This window comes from Hylaeus anthracinus, unplaced genomic scaffold (genome assembly GCF_026225885.1).
Source record: "Hylaeus anthracinus isolate JK02 unplaced genomic scaffold, UHH_iyHylAnth1.0_haploid 12002, whole genome shotgun sequence".
In the NCBI taxonomy this organism is placed as follows: Eukaryota; Metazoa; Arthropoda; class Insecta; order Hymenoptera; family Colletidae; genus Hylaeus; species Hylaeus anthracinus.
In genome coordinates, this window is record NW_026534349.1 from 8,745,516 (window position 1) to 8,769,515 (window position 24,000).

The window sequence follows — 24,000 nt, forward strand, 5'->3', positions numbered from 1 at the left end:
AAACAAAACTATACAATTGTAAAGCCTGAACGAAAAGTTTTCAAGAAACAGTCTGGCATGGAACGTGTTAACCCCTTAAGCTACAACCACGTGCGAGATACGTGATCGGATATTCGGGTCAAAACTGATTGTTACGAGCCTGGTCCGTGGTGTATCGTTCGGGTCAAATGTAAACATCACATTTTGGTCCCAGTCTGCTGGAGCTTAAATCGTAGCTTAAGGGGTAAATATGGACTCTTGCTCTGTCTGTACCGTCGGACAGCCTTGGAACTTTAACTTTAAGGTTCTGCGTGAATATTTAAGTTCACTGCGAGAATTCTCCGTCGCTGCTCAAAGACCAACAGGTGCCTTAAAAGAGTACCTGCGTGAACTGCTCTCTAGAAGATCGGGTCGAGCATCTAGATTAAGTAGAGGATAAAATTCGTCCTAAGTACCAACACTTTTCATTACTTTCGAGTACCCGTGCACGGGTCAGCGAGGAGAAAGACTAAGAAACAACGCGCGATTCCGTCGCTGTAAATTTAGAATATAACTTTGCTCTTGTTCGGTTATCAATCTCAAAATTAGTTAACCCTTGGAAGCCTGATACACCAAATTAAATTTAAAAAAATATCAATGTATTTATTGTTTGAATATTGACAGCTGACATTTATTTTTTTAACTTTTGATCAAAAGAACATTGTGTAATGGTAACATACACACATCCAAATATTAAAAAACAAACCAATTGCAAGTATACAATTCGATTTAAAAGTCCGGTATCAAATTTGAAACTTAGGCCATTCAAGGGTTAAAATATTGTCCTTTCGCGATCTTCGAAAACGGTTCCATTTCTCTCGTTCTCGTCGACGTCTTCCGTCCAGCAAAAAGAAGATATAACCGACACAGAAAAACTGCAAGCAAGAAAGACGATGTTTCAGCAAGAAAATGACATTTCTCGACTTTACGAGCTAGAAAGTGAATTTTGTTAGCTCGACTACGTCTCCTCGGTCCGCAATTCCCAGTACTATAGTCCGACGAACACGCTAAAATAGAAATCATCGAATCGATCTGCTCGGTTCTCGAAACTTTTGCCGGAAGTGACAGGGAAATTCGGCACTTCTTTTTTGAAACAAAATTAATTTTTATTTATATGTTTGGATGATTTCAGTCTTACTGAATTCAACCTTCACAGTTACGAAAACCTAATAATGGAACTAATATATCGGTCGCTTTTGACCCGACCGTAGGAGAGGAGGGTTAATAATGTAGTTTTCGATGAAAACTGGTCTCTCGTAGTGTGCACAAATAAGGACATCCGCCCTAAACGATAGTGTCGATAATTTTTAAATTTTGTGTCCTCAATTGTGGGCGCCAGATCTGAAAGGGATAAACAATAAGCACGAGTCTGACTCGTGGTATTTCGTTTGGACTTCCTACTTTCCTGTTTACTGTGGCCCGAGCAATCGAGAGATAATGTGTAGGTCAAGGGGTTAATAAAATTACCTCTTCCCTATAAAAAATGAACAAAATTAAATAAGTATAAGTAATGCTTCAGGATTTGGAAAAAAAGATCTCCGAACTCGAATAGCATCGAGTTGCTACGCCCAGGTGATGTACGTGACGCGGAAAAGCGACGTGTTTCCTGCCGGCGATGATTAGCAGAAAAAGAAGAAACGACCGAGAGAAGAGGCTGCTAGAAGCCTAAAGCGCTGTCAGCAATCCCACACGCTTACGATATGATCCCCCTCGTTTCCTGCGGACGGTCGCTGAAATCTTTACCCGGGGCGAAACGATCTAATCGTCTTCCGCTCTTGACTCCGCGGCTGCGAATCATACCGTCCACTTTCTAACCGTTCAGCTACCAACCAACATCGACGCGAATGAGTGGGAGGTGCTTCGACCTTGGTGGTAAGTGGCTCGCTTCGATTAATTACGCCAGATCTGATTCGAACGGGCAGAAGCACAGGCTTCGGCCGTTGAAAATCCAGGAAACGACAACCAGCACTCGAGAATCGGTTTGTCAGCCCTAGTATCCCTGTTATTCCAAATCTATACGGTACGTAGACGAACATTGATCATTGTAATGGAAGATAGGAGAGAAAAATACAGGGAAAAGTAAAAAAGAGTGGAAGATACGAATTCCTGTTCGACGATGAGAGCAATTCATCCGCACTTTCTACCTTGCATCAACATTCACCGCAAGTAGCGCAGGTGCGGATCCAGTGTATGCATCGAGCCACGCGGTCAGGAGATCTTCTTGACCTTGGTAAACGCGATCGACCAGTCACGAGACGAAAGCACGCTCGAAGAAAGATTGAATGTCTTCATCCTCGGGAGGGTGTGTTGCGCCCGGATGAAAATACGACTGCAAACGGTGGTCCGGCAACGCGTGAGAAACGACGAACGCTTTCTAGCTTGGAATGCCAGCGCTCTGCTAAACGACTGGAGACGCCGGTCGCCTGGAACGCGAACGAAAAGTCCTTCGACTTCGAAATAAAACGAAACAGAAACGATTCGAAACTCGCCACGAGGAATAAGATAAAAATCGCGGAATTCGTAAAAATGGAAAAACGATGCCGATGACCAGCTCGGGTTTCGATATGAAGTTGCAACTGCAACGCGCGTCCGATTACGTATTCCGTTCGGCGTTGAATAAGAAGCGACGCTCGCGAGAGAAGGCGAAACATCAAAATTTATTTTGCGACTCGGGGCTGACGAACGGGACGAAACCGCTCCAAGCATGATTCCTCGAAGCTGAGAAATGGTCAGTCTTTATTTCTGTCGACGAATCAGCATGCGCATCGGAAATGGCAGAATTCGAGTCTTCAAAATCCATTTAAAGGAGATCGACGCGGTGCGACGCGATAGGATGCGACGCATTCGCTTTGGACAGACTCGTCGACGCTCCGCTCGAAGGTGTTGCGACTAATCGTAAGCTTCTACGGTGCGGAGATCTCTCCTCGACGTCTGACGCCGGGAGAGGATGGCAGGCCCTGTTTTTCTTGCTTCACGCGTATACGATCACGGCCGACGATGGCCTCGGACCTCTCTTGCGTTACACTTTTGCCACGCCCCGATCGAACGGGCAAGCTCATCGCGAAAGTGAAACGCAATAAAGGAGCCACGCCGAGGCGAGAGAGCGATCTCGACAACCATGAAACGCTAACGGAGAAGTACCACCCGACAGAAGGAGAGATCCGATCGATCGAGACCTCGAGGCTTGGAAATCGGTTTCCTCACAGTCGACGATCCGCGCGCGAATGTGTTTTCGTCCGAAATCCTCCGGTTCGACGTCGTTGAACCATCGATCCTACCCTCGATGCGGAACATCTCGCGTATTCTCCCCTCGAAAACACAAGAGATCGCGCCTCGTTGCGAAACCCTTAAATCAACGCGTAAAACTTAATCGTTGAAAACGAGATGACTCTGGAGAATAGATCTGATCCGATAAAAAACGGAGCTCTGGCTTAAAATTTGAATTTAATAAGTTTAATGTCACCCAGAAATGAATGACAGGATTCTCCATTACAGATAATAAATCTGAAAATAAATCTAAGGAAATAATCTGTGTAGGATTCGTGAATTTGGTATGGTTAAGAAATTAAATACTACGACAAATGTTGAATTACCTAAACTGCTAATCTTCGATAACATCGAGACACGATTTTAATTTTGATAACAACAGTAATATACAGAGAAGAGGGAAAGAAAACAGTATAATGCGAGAAACGCATGAAGAGAGGATACGTGTGATAGAGTTAAAGAATAATTCTTCCACTAGGGGGTAAAATAAATCCTCAGTTAGTCTGCATTCAGATATCCGCTAATATCAACAGAATCGTTGATAAATAGGTTAAAAGACAGCGTACCCGAATCGAACTCTTGAGGAACGCATGAGCAAGCAGTAATCTCTTTGGAGTAACAATCATAAAATTTTACGATCCGAGTTCACCCAGGTATAAAACCAGATAACCAGGAGAAGAAAGTTGCATGCATACCAGGGTTTTAAAGTTTCTGTAAAAGAACGAAATTTTTCACAGAGTTGAAACCTTCGCGACAATCACTGTACATGATGTCTACTTGACAGCCTTCTTCCATATCGAGTAAACTAACCAGATACAAAAGCATCTTGCGAAGATTGGTAGAGATATTAACAGGTAATCTAAACTCACCCCTGATGCATTGGATTGTCCAGAAAGTTCGCGCCAATTTTTAAGAAAAACTCACTTGATACCCCAAATGTGGTATAAACAAATAGAAAACTGATTCGTAGGGGTATCTACGACATTTTCTAAAAGCATTCAGCGAATCGTGCCTGCGAGAGTGTTCCCACAGGTGCGCCGATATGATAGGCGTCATCGTTTGACATGAAAAATGTCGCGTCTCAGTCGCGAGCGATGGCTGCCAGTTTCCACGCTAGGCATTCCCTCGACCAGTTCCTCGACGAAGAAATAAGCCGCGAAATCTCTCGAGGGACGAGTCTCTCTATCCGCGAAATCGCGCGTGCCGCGTTCTCACGTCCGCGCGTTTTCGATCTCATCTCGTTCCAGTTTACACGTTACACGCATGATTTCACTGGTTGCGGGGACAGGTCGAGCGTATTCGAATTGCGACGGCCTGCTAGAAAAAAAGAAAAGGAAGAAAAAGAAGAATGAAAAGGAGACGAAAATGAAAAGAAATGAGACTTTGAATAGGAAATTCTGTTTCATCGTCGGGTACGTTAGACGAATGTTGCGTTCTTTCTTGCCTTTCTTAGATTTCGCCGTCGAATTCGACGGCTACCCGTTTTATTATTCCTAGCGTCGCGTTGGCACGTACGAAACGTCGTTTTCTCGTGGAGATTCGCAGGACCTTCGATTGAACACGTGGAAGTAAGAGATGACTTTGTAGTCTGAATTTTTGACACTTCAACGCCATAATATTATACAGTAAGAGTTTAACCCTTTCAGACGTAGCGTCCACAATTAATTATTGTTTAGGGCGAATGTCCATATTTGTGCACACGAAGAAATACCAATTTTCCTCAAAAATTACATTATTACGATTCTTTTTTTATTTTTTCCATATTAATTATTAATATGGAAAATCCAAGTTATCTCTAAAAACTAAATTCCATTAGTACGAGAAAACAAAGTAATTCAGATCTGAAAAGGTTAAGTATGCAGTCGAAAAGTAAATAGCTTTACTGCTGTTTCTTATATCCAACTAAAGTGTTGTTTCATTTAGATTATTTCAAGATCTTTTGTCCCATTCAAACATCTCAACTCTATGAATATAGAAGGGTGCTACCGAGGATTCGATCGAACACGAATATTAATATTTATGGACCGCATCGAGGTGCCATTTAACTCGCGTTGTTTTTGTTACAGTATCGCAACTTCGTATACATAAACGACATTCCCTACGCGCCAACCCAACGCATACGGTTTCAGCGGCAGCGACGCGTCGTCGCCTTGCGAATAACGTTAAGCGAACCAGAATTATTAATTATAGTATAATATATACACATGTACACGCGTGTACCTATAGCTGCTAGAATTTGAATCGAGGCTCAATTTAGTTAGTCGAAGTCGTTGTAAAAATATTAGTTCCCCGCGCGTCGACGAGACCATTGCTAATTTTGCAAAACGAGGAAATGGAACGGTACGTTTCGAGGATTAACAAACTTTCGCGATATCTTCGAACTCGTCGATGCGCGATACAAACGGCAGCTAATTATCCAGGATGGTGCGCATGCTGCCCTTTTTAGGTGAAATCTGTTTCCTGTTGGTATTATACATACGATTCAAAGTGTTGTATAGTCTGTAACAAGGTACGTTGTTTTAATTTAACGAAGAAAAACAAGGATGCCACAGAAGAGTCGTTGAAATATCATCTTTCTCAAATATTCGAAAATATGAAATGAGACGAACAAACTAAGAAGGGCAGCGACATTTCGGCGAAACTCGTTTCAACCCTTTGCACTCCAAATTTGTTTATTTCGGTACATTTTCGTCGAGCATCGCTCGATGTAGGATCACAAAGGGTTAAAATGCACGCGTGCCCAACGCAACGGATACTATCGGATCCCGATTGAAACGAGGGCGAGAGAAGGGCGATGGACGTCTCCTCCCCCGTAAAGTAATAGTCAACCGCGTGCGAAGTGTACCAAGCGAACTGTAAAGAATACGTTTAATTTTGATATATAGTATATACGAATATATATATATACATACAAATGATATAGATATAATATATATATATGTATATGTATATGTACATGGAAAACGTACCACGATTGTGATTTCACCGAGGTTACCGAGTTATACGTATTTACTGTTTAGCCACGAAAATGCAGCGCCGTGAGCCGACGAAGCTGTCAAGCGCTCGTTACCTTTTAGAACCGCTAGATCGTAAGCCGTGCGTTCAGGTGGGTCCAAGCTCAGTTCAGCTCGTAGAGAGTTCTTAATCGTACGTTAACAAGTTAGTCAAAATAATCGACGGGGATGCGAGCGGCTCGCGAATGAAAACGAAAACGACCAACGCGTGTAGCTTTCATCGCGGGAATCGCCCCCTCCCTTTTCACTCTTTCCTTTCGAACGATCACGCGTGTTGAGATTATGGCGTACAAAAAACGCATTCGCGCGATTGCCGGTGATCTTGTCGCGATGACAAGGTTCGTTCTTTTCGTGGACGATCGATCGTTCGTCGCTCCTACTTTTTACACGTTAATACTGTTCAGCCACGTAAGTAGTCCCGCGTCCCGTAGCATAGTGGTGACTGTATATATGTTCATATGTAACATTCGATTAAAGAGAAACAATATTATATATATACATACGTTAGGGTGGTCCTCGCGCTTCGGCTTTGAAGTTGCTTCGGAGGAACCCTAAAAATAAATTTCTATCACCTGCGGTCGAGGACCACCCTAATGTATGTACGTATATGTATGAGTGTGGCTGTGCGCGAGAGGGTGTGTGTGTGTGTGTGTATTTGTATGTACACGAACAAACGTACACGTGAAAATTCATTTTAAAGGAACTTTCGTCTCGTGCTTGCGTTTACTTTCTCCGCTCTCCTGCCGCGTACCTTCCATGTCCCTTCCCCGTGTGGCCCCATAAATGACCCACACACGGTCGATAGTTTACCAGAGGTTTGTCCGTGAGTTTGATGGACTGCTCTTCCCGCGAATATCGCGAAGGCGTCTTTCTTTCAAGGATCTTTTGCAGAGCGAAAAGATACTCTGATAAACGTCAGTCGTGCATGGGTCGCTTTAGTGTTTCGTTAAAGGGATTTACTTTTTTCGAATTTCTTTGATGAATCGATTCTCATGCGCTCGATATTCCAAAGTATACAATCAGTCCCGTAAGTATTCGTACCGTAAGTACTCGTACCTTCTATATTCATTGAAGAAGTTTGTCTAACTTCTTCACCGATAATACAGACATGGGAGATATACGTATTTATAATGGAACATCGATTTGGAAAGGCCAAACCTATCATTTAATTTAGACAAACTTCTTCAATAAACTCAGAGGCTAGGGATGCTTATGGGAATGATTTTATTAGACTAATTCGCTTAAAAATTTCAGGAAGGTCGATTTCATGTTTTAGGTAAGCAAGGGATTTCACTTTGTTTTCTTTGAACAGATGAAGTATATATATACTTCAAGGAAGTCAAGGACGAAATGCAGTCGTACATAGTATTAAGTAAACGAATGTATAGTTGAGAAATGTCAAGTTCAATAATTCCGAAATCTTCTCTACGTCATCTGCATATTCCAAGTCAAGTCACCTTTAACTACCAATGATGATCATCGATCTGGCTAAGTTCTATCGAAAGTACAACGATATCCTGACACAAATACCATCATTTCGACCTACTTCTTGAAAGATGGCCCTGTTTCCAGAAAACAAACGTTTCTTTCCCCTCCTGGAGAACGCGTTCGTAATTAACGCGAGAAACGCTAGGTTGTCAAGGGTCATAGGTGTGTGAGAACCGGAACACGCGATAGGTGAGACGAAGACGTGACCAAGTGGACAAATAGCCAGTCAAGATGCCACCGGAACGCGCAGGACGATTTCGATTAAATCGTATTCCGCGACCACGCATTTTTTTGCTCCTCTATATCGATGGCATCGATCGTATCCGTATTCAGATCAACAGATTTACAAACATCAAACGCTTCTTTTTTTCTGGTCAATATCAGACGTGAATATTCATGGAAGTTATGCAAACATGTTGATGCAATTTTTATTAGAACTGTGATCTTCGACACTGTCCATCTTGGAAAATTAGAGATTATGAAATCTTGTTTAATTTTTAAGTCGTCAACGGGATTCGAGAGTAATGGATTACCCTTCCAGGAGATGAGAGAATCGAGAAGACTCGCGGGTCGTTTAACGTTCCCCGCGGTTTCTTTGCTCGTGAAACAATACCGATCCATAAATAAAGACTCACTCATCTCAGCCAAACTTGGCCTGGAGGTGATCGTATACAGTGAACGAACAGGGAGACTAGGCCGCCTCGAGCAAAGTGGCTTCTTGGCCTTGCCGAGGACGTGACTTTGACCCGGATAGCGACACTATAACAAACAGTCTGACGGATACAAATACACGTTGTTTGTTTAAAAATCACACTGCGCTTCCGGACATAGGAAGCTTCAAAAAATAACTTCGATACTGTTTAACGTGTAAAGTATATTTCCATTGCCACGCAAGGTATCCTATCACAGACTAAATATTTAAGCTACTGTGAATAGTCACTAGAAATGTTTCTTGCAAAACTGAGTCCATTTTTTAATATAAAAATTAAATACTATAATATATCGAGAATGAAAGTATTTTTTTTTACTTAACTTCGTTAGCTATAACGAGGAATTTATATTTTAATTAAAATAGCAAAAATATGAAATTGGTCTGCCTTCACTGGACACTGTATACGAGTGTACATTCTTATTACACCCTGTAATAACTCCAAAGGGAAAGGGTACTATGGAATATTTCAAGTACGCAACTATTTCATCGCTGCTCTCGTATCTAGAAATTCGTTTAATATCCAAATATTAATGCACGATTCTATTTGTCCGTATCGTGTACGCGGAATATCGTCATCACGGCAACCTTGGCGACGATGACGATAATGGTCCGTCACGTGTAACCTTAGCCGTTCAGTGAATCACTGGCAATGAACATCATCTTCGCCAAGATTGACAACAAATTACCTGTTTAAGGAATTTCTAAATTAGTCCGCGAAGAGCAGCACACGTGCGTTCATTTGAAACACCACCAAATCGGTCGATAGATTAGCTCAGTCTCGTCGATCATTTTCTTTACTTCTTTTTTTTTTTTTTATTACACAAAGGTTTCGTCGCGACTTCGACGAGTAACCACAATTACCTTACAATATAAATATAAACATAATTGCATCTCAAACGGTCGTCGAGAATAAAAATAGTAGAAGTAATTTCTTAATCCTAATTCATAACCCCGTGCAAGTCTTTCGCACATTTATTTACAATGGATTCGACATCCACGCGTACAAAAGATCCTGATAAAAGTACGTAGAAAAATATGATTCCACATTTTCAGCTGCTTCGTGCCGATAAAGTGCTGCAACATCTCACAATAGTATTGAATATAACAAAAAGAAAAAAGAAATACTGGTATTATTACTTCCATGGAACCGATTCCAGCATCCACTGCTGATCGACGTCCTTCGTGCAGACAGCAATCACAGGACTCTCGCCGTTGCTCGATTGCAGACACATGCCAGAAGAAACGTGCAAAAATACTTTCGTCTGAAGGGAAACCGATCTGTTATACCCATTCTTTACGCGCGTAACGTCCTAACGTATATATTCTTTAATCTAAAACTTACTCGCTCGTCGTACTCCCATTTCTGCTTCTTGTGGCCGCTGCACGCCATTATTTTAACTTTCGGCGTCTTGTGCTGAGTATCGTGTTCAGGAGCATCCAAGCAAACGCTTTCGTCGGTCATTACTATACCATCCTTCGTCATCACGAACATTTGACCGAGTATTGGTCGCGGTACGCAACCCTCGAGAACCGCGTATCCCGAGGGCTGCGAATACGTACCCTTCGCAGTGGGACGCATGATACATTTTTTGGTTGAGATGTGTACGATCTGGAAGCAACATTTCAGAGTTTGCTTGAAAACGTAACTCAACGTATGCGTCCCTTTGCGATACTATTGACACGAAACTTTTAAATCTTAACGTTAGGGCTACCAAACCAGTTGCTTTCGACTCGTTTACTTTAGACTTCTTTCTAAAATGACTGGATTACTCGCAATGTTTCTACTCGAATTTTTGATGGGAGTTCTTTGAAACGAGGATCTAGGTATACTTCAAAGCGAGTGCCAATATGTTAAAGTCATACTTACCCGACCGAAAAATCGATCGTCCGTGGGGAAAAAGTGTTCTGGCCACACGTTATCCAAATACCACTGAAAGCTCTTGCATTGCAGTTTTTTGCGTAACTTCAATCTGGATCGAACAGGCTGCTTGTATCTCAGTCTCGCCGCCTCTGTAACGAAGCAACGATGCAGAATGGACCTTGTCGGCGGGCTCTTAATTGCAATCCTGCTACCTGAATGCCCTAACTTAACAGAGCACTACAGAAAATGAGTTTTATGAGGTGAATGTAGAAAATATACTGCGATGATGGAACGCTGGGAATCACAAGCATCTCAGAGGAATAACTGGGAATGAGGGTGCAGTGGTGAAATCTCGGTGTCCCTGACCTATAGACCTCAGTTGATATCCTAATAATAATGATAATACCTGGATTAAACTTGAAATAAAATTCTGCCCAGTCGTCCATCCAGACCAGAGCCACTCGTGCAAGGTTTCCGTACAGTATTTCTCCGACACCCCCTGGAAAAGTGTACGGCGACGATTTTCTGAATAGATGCCCCACGTGGGAGCAAGGAGCGATTTCAATGCTACCCCCACACTGCCACACACGAAACGACATCTCCAAATTTTCCCCACCCCAGATCCTCATCTGGTCGTCGTAGCTTCCTAGCTCGAAGAAGTACTTCCGGTCCATGGAGAACAGACCTCCAGCCATAGCTGGCGTCCTGAACGGTTCGACGATGTTCTCGCGTCTCTCCTTCAGCAAACGACCGTTCAGCGTCAACCAGCGGAAGTGCATGTCCCAATTGAATGCTCCCCAATGCAACTCGAAAGACCTGCAATGTTGCATTTATAAATAATCATCGATCATCGAATCTGACAGCGGTACAGAGAAATAGAAATACATCATACCGAGTGTAGCTGAAAGTGTCGTCGTTTATGATATCGATAACAGGAGAAATAACTTTCGTCCTGTTCTTAGCGATCGCCTCCAGCAAAGGTTCCAACCATCCTGAAATTAGAAACAATATTTGAAACTGTATTCCACTTTTCTTCGAGGCTCGTCGCGTCCATCATAAGAAAAAGAGCTCACCTACCAACCGTGCATTCGCAATGGGCATCGAGGAACGTGAGGACTTCGCCTTTGGCTTCGTTCGCGCCCAACAGCCTCGCGTTTACCAAGCCTATGCGTTTCCTGGAACGAAGAACTTTAGTGGGCACTTGCAGGCTCCTTACATGCTCGTCTAGCGGGTCCCTCAAAAAATCTAACGGGGAAAAAAGAATATAAATTTAAGAGAGACGAAAAAAACATAGATTCGAAGAAGGCAAATGGGACTTGGAACCATCCTTTCGTCTCACCTCTGTCGCTGTCATCGTCGACGAGGATGATTTCCTCCAGCAAATCCCGCGGCGATCTATTGATGACGCTGTGCACAGTCCTGAGTAACGTACTCCAAGCTTCGTTATGGAAGACGACGATTATCGAGGTCTTTGGTAAGCTGCCCAAAGTCGAGTACCGGGAGATACATCTACGTAATCGTTTAATTAAGTCCACATGGCATCGAGAATATGTAAGCAACGCGAAAGGAAAATTACCCCTTTCTCCTGACATCCGGTAGAGTTCGATTTAGGGGGATTCTGTCGCTAGCCATCAAGTTGAATCGATTAATTTGGTAGAGTTGTTGCATATCGTGGAAGTTCTTCGCTGGCACAAGAACAGGGCTGCCGTTTTTCCCGTCGTTTGGTCGCGGATCAAACATGTTCGTATTGAGGAGTTCTATGGAGGAGTACTAGAAATGTACGCTATTTTTTAAGTACAGTGGAGCCTTCTCTACGTGAACAACCGTTACGTGAATATTTTGTTATATGAAGTGTACATTTCCTATTATAATATTGTATGTATCTAAACATTCAAGTGTTTACATGTATCCTTCTATAAGATGAAATGCATTTACGACGACGTAATATTAAATTGGCATAACAATGTCGCCAATAAAGAAACCCGTAGTATTGACAATTCAATTTGTATTGGATATTAAAACTGTGATGTAATTAAATATCAGCCTAAACTAAAATAAAAAGTCTTATTCGAAGTTGCACTCTTCCTAAATACATTACAGCTGAATGCAGTTGAAGTATTAAATAAAATCAGCTGCTAAACACTTGTCATTCTATTATGTGAAAATTCTGTTATCTAAACACCCTTGTCTCCCGAATAATTTGAATAACAGAGACTTTACTGTCTGTACCTTTAGTAATGTTTGGTGTTTTCAAAGGATCCACAGAATCCCCGATGTAATGGCCGACCACCACGTGTATTCCCCTACGATCCATGTAATCCCTGTCATTCCCTAAAAGCCTAAAATCAATGAATATTGACAACGTTTTATTGGAGAATCCGTAGAACGTTTGTACGATCAGTTTCTAGCTTGGCAGACAAGCGACCTCGCGGAGTTCAACGCGATTTATCTGGAGGTCGAGCGATACTTGGTCCTTTCGAATCGCATGTTACCATATTTGATACATTATACATGTTTACAGAACGTTTTAACGAAAAGAATTGAACGCAAAACTTCTTTCACGATCTCTTCGAGAGTACGAAAGACTCACCGCAGAGAAGCATAATCGCTGCGATCCTCGGTCTCCTGGTTCTTCCTCAACCAAACGAGAAGCATCCCCGTCAGGATGACAATCGAAAGAACCATCGGGATCATCCGATGCCTCCTCAAACGTGGCCACATGGCGATCCTCATGGCAGAAACGCTGCCTCGAGCTCAACTAATTTTGGGAATAGTTCCGTTTATCTCATTGCGTGAGAATTGGCCGTTATCGTCGTAGCCAGATGTCCATTATCACGGACTTCTCACGACGGGTCATCGTGAGAAAAGAAAAAATCTCGACGTCTACCTCGTACTGGAACAAGTATGGAAAACCACGGTATATTTTGATAACGAATCATCGTCGTTCATGTGTTAGCAACGCTTAAAAGAATGGTCCTTAATTGGTGGAAGGAGGAAGAGAGGCAATCCTCAACGGAAGGTATACGATTTTAAAGATATAATTTATTATTCGCTGAGTGTAACATTCTATACACGGTTTCGTTCTTCTATTAAATCTTGATAGGGAAATGTATGTTTTATTGTGATTTTTCCTAGCTGAATCGTAATAGAGATTAGGTGTCATAAATTACAGTTGATCAATTAACCCGATACTTGGATTCATAAATCTATTTACAAAGAAAAGAAGCAATAGCCGTCTAACTTTTAGCGGGAAATATTTAAAATAACATGGGTGGCGCCATCGGTGGCAAAACGCCCAAGTTTGTTGCCAACTAGTTTCCCAGTCCTATTGTTAGATGGCGATAGGGGTTGCACTTTATAAATTACAGGGATCTTCTAAAAAAAAATACCGTGGCGCCATCCGTAACAAAATACGTAAGTTTATCGCCAAGTAGTTTCACAGTTTTGTTAGTAGATGGCGATAGTTATTTTTTATAAAAATTACAGGAAAAAAAATTCGTGGCGCGATCCGTGACAAAACGCTCAAGTGTATCGTCAAGTAGTTTCACAGTTTTGTTAGTAGATGGCAGTATGTGTTTATACTTGTAGCGATCTGTTGTTTTCCTTGTATTGTCAATCAACGATCGGTTCGTTTAGCAACGGTATGTCCTATCAGAAATACCTTAACGATCCATTCACTAATTAATCTGCCTGTTCATTGAATTGATAACCCTATCAAAAAATTTAAATAACACCATCTAGGACTTCATTTGCGCAACAGCACACAAAATCTACCCGGCCCTGGTGTGAAGAACGGGTCGTGACTTCTCCTTAGCTTCCCAATGAATCAGTGTCAACGAATATACACAAATTTCGTGTTCAATTATCGCAGCAAATCACTGTACACGTGGTTACAGTTTCAGTTGCAACAAATGTGTAAATAATGCGAAAGAACAGTGACTCATAAATTAACAATCAACTTGTATAGCTTACCGTAATTTTCATTAAGAATTACAAGGATCCCATCGACGAAACACACAGTGTACAATTCCACGTTTCTTTCCCAAACGGGTATGAACTAACAATGAGATGATTGCCTTTGTTTTCACATAATAAACGCTACTTTTTTTAACAAAATATATCACTTTACACGAAAAATTTTACTTGTCAATCCTGCTTCAATTTCGATTAATAGATCAAAGACAGTCGGCGAAAAAAATATTATACTCCTACCTCCTTTAACTCGAGAACTGGAATGAGCTTCAAGGAATTATTATGTCCCCGTAAATAGAACAGTGCTGTAACAAAATGATTCATAACCCTACTCCTGGTCAAATCAGACGTAAATCTTTAGTACAACGTTCTCTTCTTGACGCTCCGTTTTAGGTTAATTTTTAACAAAATGCTCTGTTACAATTCGAAAATAAACATGATATTTCACGACTGATCAATCACTTTATCAAGAGTGTGGACCAGTAACCTTAACCGAGACCATATACGGACTCTCACAAGAATCATATTAATCAATCCCACTGTTCTGCGTATTTTTTTCATTCATAATCGCAAACAGATTGTACTACGTAGTAGATCGAATAACAATGAATATTTACGTACAATTTTTTGCGAGGTTAATAATTCCGCTGTTGTATTGTTGATAGACACCTACGCTTATGGAAATTTCATGGTACGGTCTGCTTACGAGTCATTTGGGGCGAACATTATTTAAAAAATCATTCTGTCGCACATGATTTTACACGCAAGAGTTTGAATTGAATTAAAAGTAGTAAGGATAAACAATAGATAGATGATCGTGCTGAGTGGGAGAAACAGTTTTCTTCTCCCAACAGGGTAATATCCATCAGGAGAACGACTTATCAGAGTAGACCATACTAATGGTCCACGAATACCGAAGAGGTCAGCACTATTCCCAACGTACGGTTCGCCACGTTGGAAGAACTTGACGGCTGACTGCTGCTTGTTTGACGTTAGAGGTTTCTTTCGGTACATTTCGTTCGGTTATTGTTAATTAAATACGTTAAGGTGAGAAAATGTCGTTTAAAAGGATCGTGTGTCTTCTATTCTGTTTACGATAATGGTACAGCTCGTACGTAACACGTGTTACTCACGTAACAATTTGAGATATCAGTAGGTCGCTGAACTTTCGAATTATATACAATTCATTTGTAATGTTATTTACGATTATACAGTTTGTAACATAACGTGTTATCTTAACTAAAAATCTATGATACGATGAATATTCGAATGTATCGTTGTGTGCTGATAATTAGGCGTGATCGTTGTTTAGAATAGTTCAGATAAATTTTAGAAACAAGCAAGTATGAATCAATGATAAAATACAATACACAGTGCATTATTTTTAACTTGCTCTGTTTCTTGCAAAAAAAAGTGCTCATGATATTTGTGCTGCAGCATACCAAGGATGAAGGTGAAGGAGTTATTGAAGACAGTCAATGTAGCATGGTCACCACCTGCTCAGCATCCCATATTATTAGCTGCAGGAACTGCAGCTCAACAACTTGATGCAAGTTTTAACACATCTGCCAGCTTGGATATATATTCGTTGAATTTACAACAAGCAGGATATGATTTGGAATTGAAAGCCACTATTGCAAGCGATCATAGGTAGAACATATATCTTTTATGTGTAATCAAGTGTTATCTAATAACTACTACAGTTTTGTATATGTATGAAATTTTTTAGATTTCATAAAATAACATGGGGTGCATATGGTAATAGTCCATCTGGTATAATTGTTGGAGGCTGCGATTATGGCACAATAAAGATTTATTCGGTGGCCAAACTGTTGGCTAATGATAATAATTGTTTAATAAGCAGTCCAGACAGACATACAGGTCCAGTCAGAGCATTGGACTTCAATCCTTTCCAAACTAATTTATTAGCAACAGGAGCAACTGACAGTGAAATTTATATATGGGATATTGTTAATACAACTACTCCAATGACTCCTGGTTCTAGGAGTCAACCATTAGAAGATGTACAATATATTGCATGGAATAAGCAAGGTTCTCTTATTGTATACAAAATATCACATACTTGTGTGAATTAAAATTAATGGTTCATTATTCTCTCTTTTGTAGTGCAACACATTCTTGCTTCCACATTTTCACAACGATGTGTCATATGGGATTTAAGAAAAAATGAACCCATAATCAAGCTAACAGATACAAATTCCAAAGTACTTTTAATTATATTTTTGTTGAATTTCTTCTTTTTTTAATATTACAGTCTGTATAATTGCAATGTTATGAATAAAGGTACGATGGAAAGTAGTCCAGTGGCATCCAAATGTTGCAACACAATTGTGCTTAGCATCAGAAGATGATCAAGCTCCTGTAATCGAATTATGGGACTTAAGGTTTGCAACATCACCATTAAAAATGTTCCAAAATCACCAGCGCGGCGTTTTATCGATTGCTTGGAATCCATGTGATCCAGATCTACTCTTGAGTTGTGCCAAAGATAACAGAATATTATGTTGGAATCCTAATTCTGATGCACCAGTATGTTTATTAGTTACATTCTAATATTCAAAGTTGTATTTTGTATACTTAATTTGTTTCTCTTTTTTTTATTCACAGAATGGTGAAGTGATTTGTGAGTTAGCCCAAACAAACCAATGGAATTTTGATGTTTCATGGTGTCCAAGGCATCCAGGATTAGTTGTTGGAACCAGTTTCGACGGACACGCGGTAATTTATTCCTTATTGGGAGGACAACAACAAATGTCTATGGAAACATCAAACAAAATTGTAGACTCTTTTCCTGGAATGGACCCCTTTACTCAACCACCTTCTGTAATGCAATCAGAACCAGCAGTTATATTGACAAAAGCTCCCAAATGGTTAAAAAGACCATTTGGGGCTTCTTTTGGTGTAAGTATTCGTATCTGATGTAGATAATCATTTTACTACTTGTACTGCAAACATTCTATAAAAACGGAAATATTTTTTTAGTTTGGTGGTAAATTGATAATATTTGAAAATGAGCCTATAGATCCGAATCTACCTGCAAATTCAAATAGAAAAGTTATTATATCCCAAGTGATAACGCAACCAGAATTAATTCAACGTTCCAAGGAATTAGAGGACGTTCTTAAAACTGAACAATATAGCGATTACTGTAAAGAAAAGGCTGAGAAAACAACCGATGTACATAGAAAGAAAATATGGAATTGTGTCGGGGTATATTTCGGTGAAAATGTAGCAAAAGAAATATTAGAATTACTGGGTTATGACATAGAAACAATGAATAATAAATTAAATCAGTTGGTCCCACGAGAAGATATTAACAACATTACGGAAGGTGTTGGTAATCTTAATAATGTAAGTTTCATTTATTTGTTATAAATAATAAAATACGTTTTGCGCATCATAAAATATAATTCCTTTAGGTATTGAATGGAAACGTTATAAATGGAAGTGCGGCATTTGATGCCATTGCACAAGATCAAATTAACAAGGCAACCACGGTTACGTCAATAAATAACAATTTTCAATTAAACGTGTCCGATGGTAATTGCATATGTACTTTAAAGTGATCAAATTTTTTACTTTCCATTGTGACTTGTTAAGATTTAATAGCTTGATTTAATGTATTACAGATGAGGATGGGCTTATTACTCAAGCGATCCTCTTAGGAAATATTGAAGCTGCTGTGTCTTTATGTTTTGCCAACAAAAGGTACGCAGATGCAGTCATTCTTTCAATGGCCGCTGGACCTGACTTACTAGCACGTACCCAGTACAGATACTTTTCAGAACATTCTGGAGCTCTCAATTCTCTTATCAATTCGTTAGTTAGTGAAAACTGGGCTGAAGTTGTTAATAATACTGACATAAATTGCTGGAAAGAAGTATTAATTGGAATATTTACCCATTCGAATCCACAGGAGCGATCCACTTTGTGCGGTATGAATTGAATTATACATTTATCGCGCGAGTAAAAATACTGAATTCGTAAATATTTTTATTTCTTTGGATGTTACAGATATGCTTGGAGATCGTTTGGCGTCATCTGATAATCCAACTCATAAAGAGCAAGCTCAAATTTGTTACATCTGTTCCGGAAATTTAAACAAAATGGTAGAATCATCCAATGTTGATATACAAGAAGTAGTCGAATTGGTAATGATAATGCAGAAAGCCTTGGAAATGCAAGGTATTAGAGAAACTCAAATAGAAGGAAAAATTGCTAGCGTTTTGTCTCAGTATGCGGAAATGTTAGCATCAGAGGGAGACCTTGATGCTGCATTAAACTATCTCGGAAATAGTCAGGATGAAAAGATTGTCATGTTAAAAGATCGTCTTTATAGAGCGTTAGGATATATCGAAGAATCAAAAGGCGTGGCAAAAACGCCAGCAATGCAAAATTATTATGCTCAACCGAGAAGATCTTTGCAGAATCCACAAAATCCGTTACTTGCTTCAAGAGAACAAACGAGATCTTTCATCGATCCTAACATCGCTCCCGCAAAACAACCTTTGGCCTCGTCTACAAATCAGTTCCACACTCAACAGCCACAACAATCTTTCGGGTTATCCCCTCTTCAGCCACATGTACAATCCTCTATGCAATACGATCAGTACCAAACGTCTCATTACACTCCATCATCCGTTTCTCAACCACCTCCTTTACCACCTCCTACAACGGGATCAAGTGGAATCGGTTCACGACCACCAAGCGCCGGGCCTCAAGCAAGATCGAAATACTTAATAGATCCATCTGTAAAATCTACTGCAACATATGGTCAAACTGGGTTTCCTCAACAAACAATGTCATATAATCAGCAAATGTCTCCAATGACAGGCTATACGCCTTCGAATACGTATCAGCCTCAGGTTCCTATACCAGGAAACACATATCCTGGACAAAACTTTACGACCGGTCTGCAAGAATCAGAACCATTTAAACCTGTTCAACCTAGTGGATTACCGCCATTACAGAATCTACAGCAAAATCAGATGTATGATCCAATTAGAACACAACCTGTTTCTCAAGCTTATGGAAACGAGAGTGTCTATAAACCATCACTACAATCTGCAGGGTGGAATGACCCACCAGTTGCGAAGTCTAGAATACAAGTAGGTATCTTCTAATCTTTCGTATATTAGTAATAGTATAGGTCGGCGTTCGCGATATGTTGGTAATTTGTTTCGCGCCATGTTTTTGATTAATGAAGTGTTTATGAACCTTGTACTGATGATATATGTATATATATCCAAATGATACAGCCAGTACTGGCATTATACACGAAAAATGAAATGTCTGCGGAACATGCCGGTACCAGGAAATGGAAAGCAAAACATTCGAAGAATGTGAACATGAAGGTAGAAAATTGCGAGATTGAGTGCTGGTTTCAACAATTTCAGAAATGCTACTTATTTTTGAAAAGAAGACATTTTCTTTATATTATTAAATTTAAAAGTTAGATTTAATTGATTGCAAATAACGGTTTCACTTTCGTGTGATATTAAATTAACTAATCCACAGTGTGAAATACACAAGAACACTTTCAACTGCTTTCATAAGAAGCAATTAATATCTTTAAATGTTACACTTTAAAGTATATATACACTGCTACTTTTATTGCAACAATTGCTTAATAAACACATGAAATGTACCGCGCATAAACGTTTAATTGTTTCTAGTCAAAACAGGAATATCAACCTCAAAATCCTATTTTGCATCCATTGAGGGGTGCTGTAGCACAACCTGAACAAAACGTAAGTAATATTATTTAAATACTCTAATGTTGGTATTCAAACATTATTCCTTCTTTTAGGTTTTACCCCAAGAAAAGATGTATGCTGATACACAGGTCCCTTATAATCCACAACAATATAACCAGAGCATTCCAAATATTAATGCTCAATTTGCCAAGCCAGTGGAGCCTTCACAACCAGCAGGATTTGCAAGAGGATCAGAACCTGAGAAACCGAAAGCACCAATACCAGAACAACACATACATTTGAAAACAGTGTTCGACGAATTGAAGAACCAATGCTACGAAAACGCTAAAAACCCAGTAAGATGAATTTTCCGCTTGCATAAACGTATAATACCATATCCCATTTTAATAAGTGTAACCAATTATACTCGTTATTTTTCCAGCAAATTAAAAGGAAAATAGAAGATGTATCGAAAAAACTTGAAGTTTTATACGATTGCCTTAGGGAAAGTAAAGTACGTATTTTTTTACTCACATTTTGCAATTATGAGTTTTAAAACACATTAAATATTTTGACGCATGTTTTACAGTTGTCACAAAACACATTGCAAGGATTGCATCAAATATCGCAAATGATACAAAGTGGAAATTACACTGGTGGCTTAGATCTTCACACGCAATTAGTATCAGGTCCAGATTTTAGTCAAATATCTTCTTTTATGCCAGGGATTAAAGTATTATTGCTGAGTGCCCTCCAACTGAGTGTTTATATTAGATAGAATGCAATATATACCTAGAATGTTTATTCTGTTCATTTATTTTTATAATTCGAGACTTTTATAACCCTTATTAAATGAGATATTTATGTTGTATTCATTCATTGGAATATTGGATAAAAAGAAATAATCGTGTACGAACTTTATCGCTTAATTATGTCATACGCAATATGGAATTATTTCATGTTCTATATCTGACTGTGGCTTATCAAAGTTCGATGGACTTGTATTATTATTATTCCTGTACAACTAAACAACTCATTATGTAAGTAGCTTGTAAAAAGTAGTTGGAAATATCAGAGCAGAGAGCATCTGAAGCGTTCCCATACAGATTGTTAATCGATTTTTTTCTTTTAACTAATATATTGTATATATAAAATATTAAAGTTGGCTTCAAAGGAATTGTGTGTATATTTTTAAATAAAAAAATTATATTATTACTGGATGATCAAACTGTGTAAAATAGCAGCTTTTTCGTTAATAATAAACTTTTGCAATAATTCGTCCAAGGGATCGATTCCGTCACGAGCTGCTTGTCGACGCATTGCTTGTTTCACTTCTTCTCGTACTCCTTTGTCAGCTCCGCGAGTAGTAATGCGTCTAACTGTAATATTTCCACGACAATATAATGCGAATAAAGATAAAACAAATGTACACACTTATAGAAAAAACATAATATACTTTGTAAAACCCCCGATGCTGTGGCTATATCCAAAGACACACCGCCGCCATGTTCTGTCCACAGATACGTCAATTCCTCTAAAATATCCACGCATATAATGTAAGCTTGAAACAATGGATAAGTAAAAGAACCACGATTGATAATTCTTTCTGTGATTGTGGATAAAGTACTAGCTTCTTGAGGCCAATCAATTTGCATTAGTACCAACGCATGTCCTATTGCCAAGTCCCCGACACCGCCAGGTAAAGAAAAATTTTCCTGAGAGAACAAGTTCCGTGAATATAAAAACAGAACCGGAAGCCACAATATTAGGTTAATTTCAATTACCTTTATGGCGGAAAGAAGTAATCTGCAACAATACTGTACCACGGGAAATCGGGCAATTGTTAAATAGTGTAAATGTCTTGCACAGGGAACTGTCAAATTATGCGATATTTTCCCACCTGCCGTGGGTAGCGCGCTAACTACTAAGACTATGTACTCTAACATACCCTTAAATAATATTATACACTTACAAGAATTTACAAGACATTAATATACGAATAGAAAAGTAATAGCATAGAAAAACATAGTATACCTTATAATCTTTTAAGAAAAAACATGTACTTGCTAAACGAAGATGAGCAGATAAACTACCTGCTTCTTGTGACAACCTTGCTAGTACTTCGTGATGTAACCCTTTGTACATAGCTAAATCTGTTAAAAATGAGTTTAACCAAGCATCTAATCGAAGTTGCTGATTTAATTTTCCGATTTCTCTTTGCAAGTAATCGCTACTGTGTAACAGGTCCCATAATTTCACGGCTAATCCCAGACCACTACCGCTGTAATCACCGTCGCTCGTTACAGCAATCCCGACATTGTCATCTCTTTTCCGTTTTTTCAGTTTTGGTTCTACTTATAATTGAAACAAATAAATAGTAGGCAATGATGTGGATTCTAGTACTATATACTATGTCTCACCTGCAGACGAATGTACACATTCCCCAAATGCTTCTATCAAACAAAACATAGTTTCACCATTATTAATAAGTGCATTGTGTTCATTTAATATTCGTAGTAAAACCACAACAGTACACATTAATAATTGTCTAACTACTAATTCTTCGCATAAATTTGAAGCATGTGCCATTGCATACTGATGCAGCCTTTCACAGTAGGTATCTCTGTTCCAAACCAAAGAGAATAAACTACTCAATTCCCATCCTAACTTTTTCCCAATTAATTCTACAACTTGAAATAGTCTGTCCCACGGATGCTGAATTTGATTGTCTTGAGGTTGCTGTATGTATGCCAAATAAAATTCTACTGCCTTGCAGAGCAATCTCAGACTGAGTCGCGGATTTAATTCTACTGGAGCAGTGCCAAGTAATGGCAATGCATCACAAGCCAACAGTCTTCTAAATCCATTCACAGTACGTCCAGGATGACTGTGCTTTTCTGCAGTGAGAAGTGTTTCTACTAACCGTGGCTAAAAATGCAACAAACTAAGAAGAGAAACAACTGATAAGAATACTTCAAAGATAGTAGTACAGATATTTACTCCATGAGTGGCAATAGTCTGAGGAAATCTACGTAGTAGTAGGAGTAATAATTTGCAATGTTCCATTGTATCTTCACTATGGTCAGCAGTCATGACAAGCAGTCTGTGTTGAAGCTCTTGTGGTATATGTTGAAACATTTGGCATAAAAATTCTGCTTCTGGGTCGCATTGTTCTAAACGAAGGCACGCCGTCACCGTTTCTATTTCCTTCCATATATCTCGATCGTCCGGAAAATTCTGAAATCTATGCATGCATTTCCATGACTCTAAACATATCGAAAAGTTACACTTTACTTCAAACATTCCCATTCTGTTGAAAAAATTTGAACTCACATTTCGCTGAAACATTTTGCCGCCTCCTTCACGTTTTTCGAAAGCTTCTCGATTCGATATGCTTCGAACTAACGAATAAATAATATATTACACTTTATTACGATACAGTTATCGTTGAACGCATCTTACAAAATTATTAATAATTTATTATTATTATTATTATTATTAATAGTTTCACAAATGAATCGAAAATGACATGTGAATGTCTTCCTAACCTGAACTTTTGCGCTATGAGGAAACAACGATTTCGCTGTAATTAACCAAGATTTGGCAGCGTAAATGTCCAGTGGCAGTGCATCCTTTGCACGCATAATTAAGTAATCTTCTTTGGACAATTGATTATTATCCGTGACAGATGATTTTTCCAACATGTTTAGAGACGTCAAGCTGTTGCTAGCTCTGACACTGGTTTTATTACCAGTGGCGCTATCTAGCAGAAACCGTAGGAACTATTTTGACTGTAAACTTGGGCGTTTTGTCACCGATGGCGCCATTAACTAGAAGGTCGATAATTACTACTGAATCGATTAACTATGCATAAAAATGATAAATTTGATACATTAACTAATGTATTGTAGTGTTATAGGGCAAAGAATCACCTTCATTATGCATTCGTGA

General features: G+C 39.4%; 3 protein-coding genes across 7 annotated transcripts; 1 reads left to right on the forward strand and 2 right to left on the reverse strand.

Annotated features, from left to right (window-relative positions):
* Position 1: 1 nt before the first annotated feature.
* Positions 2–14,725, reverse strand: LOC128892101 (polypeptide N-acetylgalactosaminyltransferase 1-like). Its single transcript, XM_054152214.1, has 11 exons — positions 14,333–14,725; positions 12,951–13,253; positions 12,590–12,699; positions 11,937–12,117; positions 11,700–11,869; positions 11,438–11,605; positions 11,253–11,352; positions 10,767–11,176; positions 10,367–10,509; positions 9,842–10,108; positions 2–9,761 (listed from the first exon to the last, which is right to left on the reverse strand). The coding sequence occupies exons 2-11, from the start codon at positions 13,091–13,093 to the stop codon at positions 9,633–9,635; spliced, it is 1,821 nt and encodes a 606-aa protein (XP_054008189.1). The 5' UTR covers positions 13,094–13,253; positions 14,333–14,725; the 3' UTR covers positions 2–9,632.
* Positions 14,726–15,196: 471 nt separating this feature from the next.
* Positions 15,197–21,226, forward strand: LOC128892094 (protein transport protein Sec31A). Of its 4 annotated transcripts, none has more exons than XM_054152197.1 (15): positions 15,197–15,379; positions 15,770–15,982; positions 16,062–16,384; positions 16,460–16,557; positions 16,637–16,882; positions 16,961–17,254; positions 17,336–17,704; positions 17,773–17,893; positions 17,983–18,288; positions 18,368–19,461; positions 19,612–19,707; positions 20,029–20,103; positions 20,163–20,405; positions 20,492–20,563; positions 20,639–21,226. In XM_054152197.1, the coding sequence occupies exons 2-15, from the start codon at positions 15,780–15,782 to the stop codon at positions 20,825–20,827; spliced, it is 3,729 nt and encodes a 1,242-aa protein (XP_054008172.1). In that variant the 5' UTR covers positions 15,197–15,379; positions 15,770–15,779; the 3' UTR covers positions 20,828–21,226. The 4 variants fall into 4 exon arrangements, with proteins under 4 accessions (XP_054008172.1, XP_054008173.1, XP_054008175.1 ...); XM_054152198.1 differs by having other exon boundaries at positions 15,213–15,340; XM_054152199.1 differs by lacking the exon at positions 15,197–15,379 and adding an exon at positions 15,410–15,675.
* Positions 20,837–23,847, reverse strand: LOC128892100 (integrator complex subunit 10). 2 transcript variants are annotated; one of them, XM_054152213.1, is made up of 8 exons: positions 23,598–23,847; positions 23,383–23,450; positions 23,050–23,293; positions 22,470–22,977; positions 22,084–22,400; positions 21,834–21,998; positions 21,506–21,764; positions 20,837–21,428 (listed from the first exon to the last, which is right to left on the reverse strand). In XM_054152213.1, exons 1-8 carry the CDS (start codon positions 23,751–23,753, stop codon positions 21,262–21,264), a joined length of 1,884 nt encoding a protein of 627 aa, XP_054008188.1. In that variant the 5' UTR covers positions 23,754–23,847; the 3' UTR covers positions 20,837–21,261. The 2 variants fall into 2 exon arrangements, with proteins under 2 accessions (XP_054008188.1, XP_054008187.1); XM_054152212.1 differs by having other exon boundaries at positions 22,084–22,403.
* Positions 23,848–24,000: the final 153 nt, after the last annotated feature.

Coding starts and splice junctions, on each gene's coding strand:
- LOC128892101 (XM_054152214.1), bottom strand. CDS start 13,093: ATGAGGATCGCCATGTGGCCACGTTTGAGGAGGCATCGGATGATCCCG. Junction 11,870..11,936: donor CCGGATGTCAGGAGAAAGGG/GTAATTTTCCTT, acceptor ACGATTACGTAG/ATGTATCTCCCGGTACTCGA. Junction 11,353..11,437: donor CCATTGCGAATGCACGGTTG/GTAGGTGAGCTC, acceptor TTCTAATTTCAG/GATGGTTGGAACCTTTGCTG.
- LOC128892094 (XM_054152197.1), top strand. CDS start 15,780: ATGAAGGTGAAGGAGTTATTGAAGACAGTCAATGTAGCATGGTCACCA. Junction 19,462..19,611: donor TTGCGAAGTCTAGAATACAA/GTAGGTATCTTC, acceptor CAAATGATACAG/CCAGTACTGGCATTATACAC. Junction 19,708..20,028: donor CGAAGAATGTGAACATGAAG/GTAGAAAATTGC, acceptor AATTGTTTCTAG/TCAAAACAGGAATATCAACC.
- LOC128892100 (XM_054152212.1), bottom strand. CDS start 23,753: ATGTTGGAAAAATCATCTGTCACGGATAATAATCAATTGTCCAAAGAA. Junction 23,294..23,382: donor GCAAAATGTTTCAGCGAAAT/GTGAGTTCAAAT, acceptor ATGCATGCATAG/ATTTCAGAATTTTCCGGACG. Junction 21,999..22,083: donor TTTTCTTAAAAGATTATAAG/GTATACTATGTT, acceptor ATATTATTTAAG/GGTATGTTAGAGTACATAGT.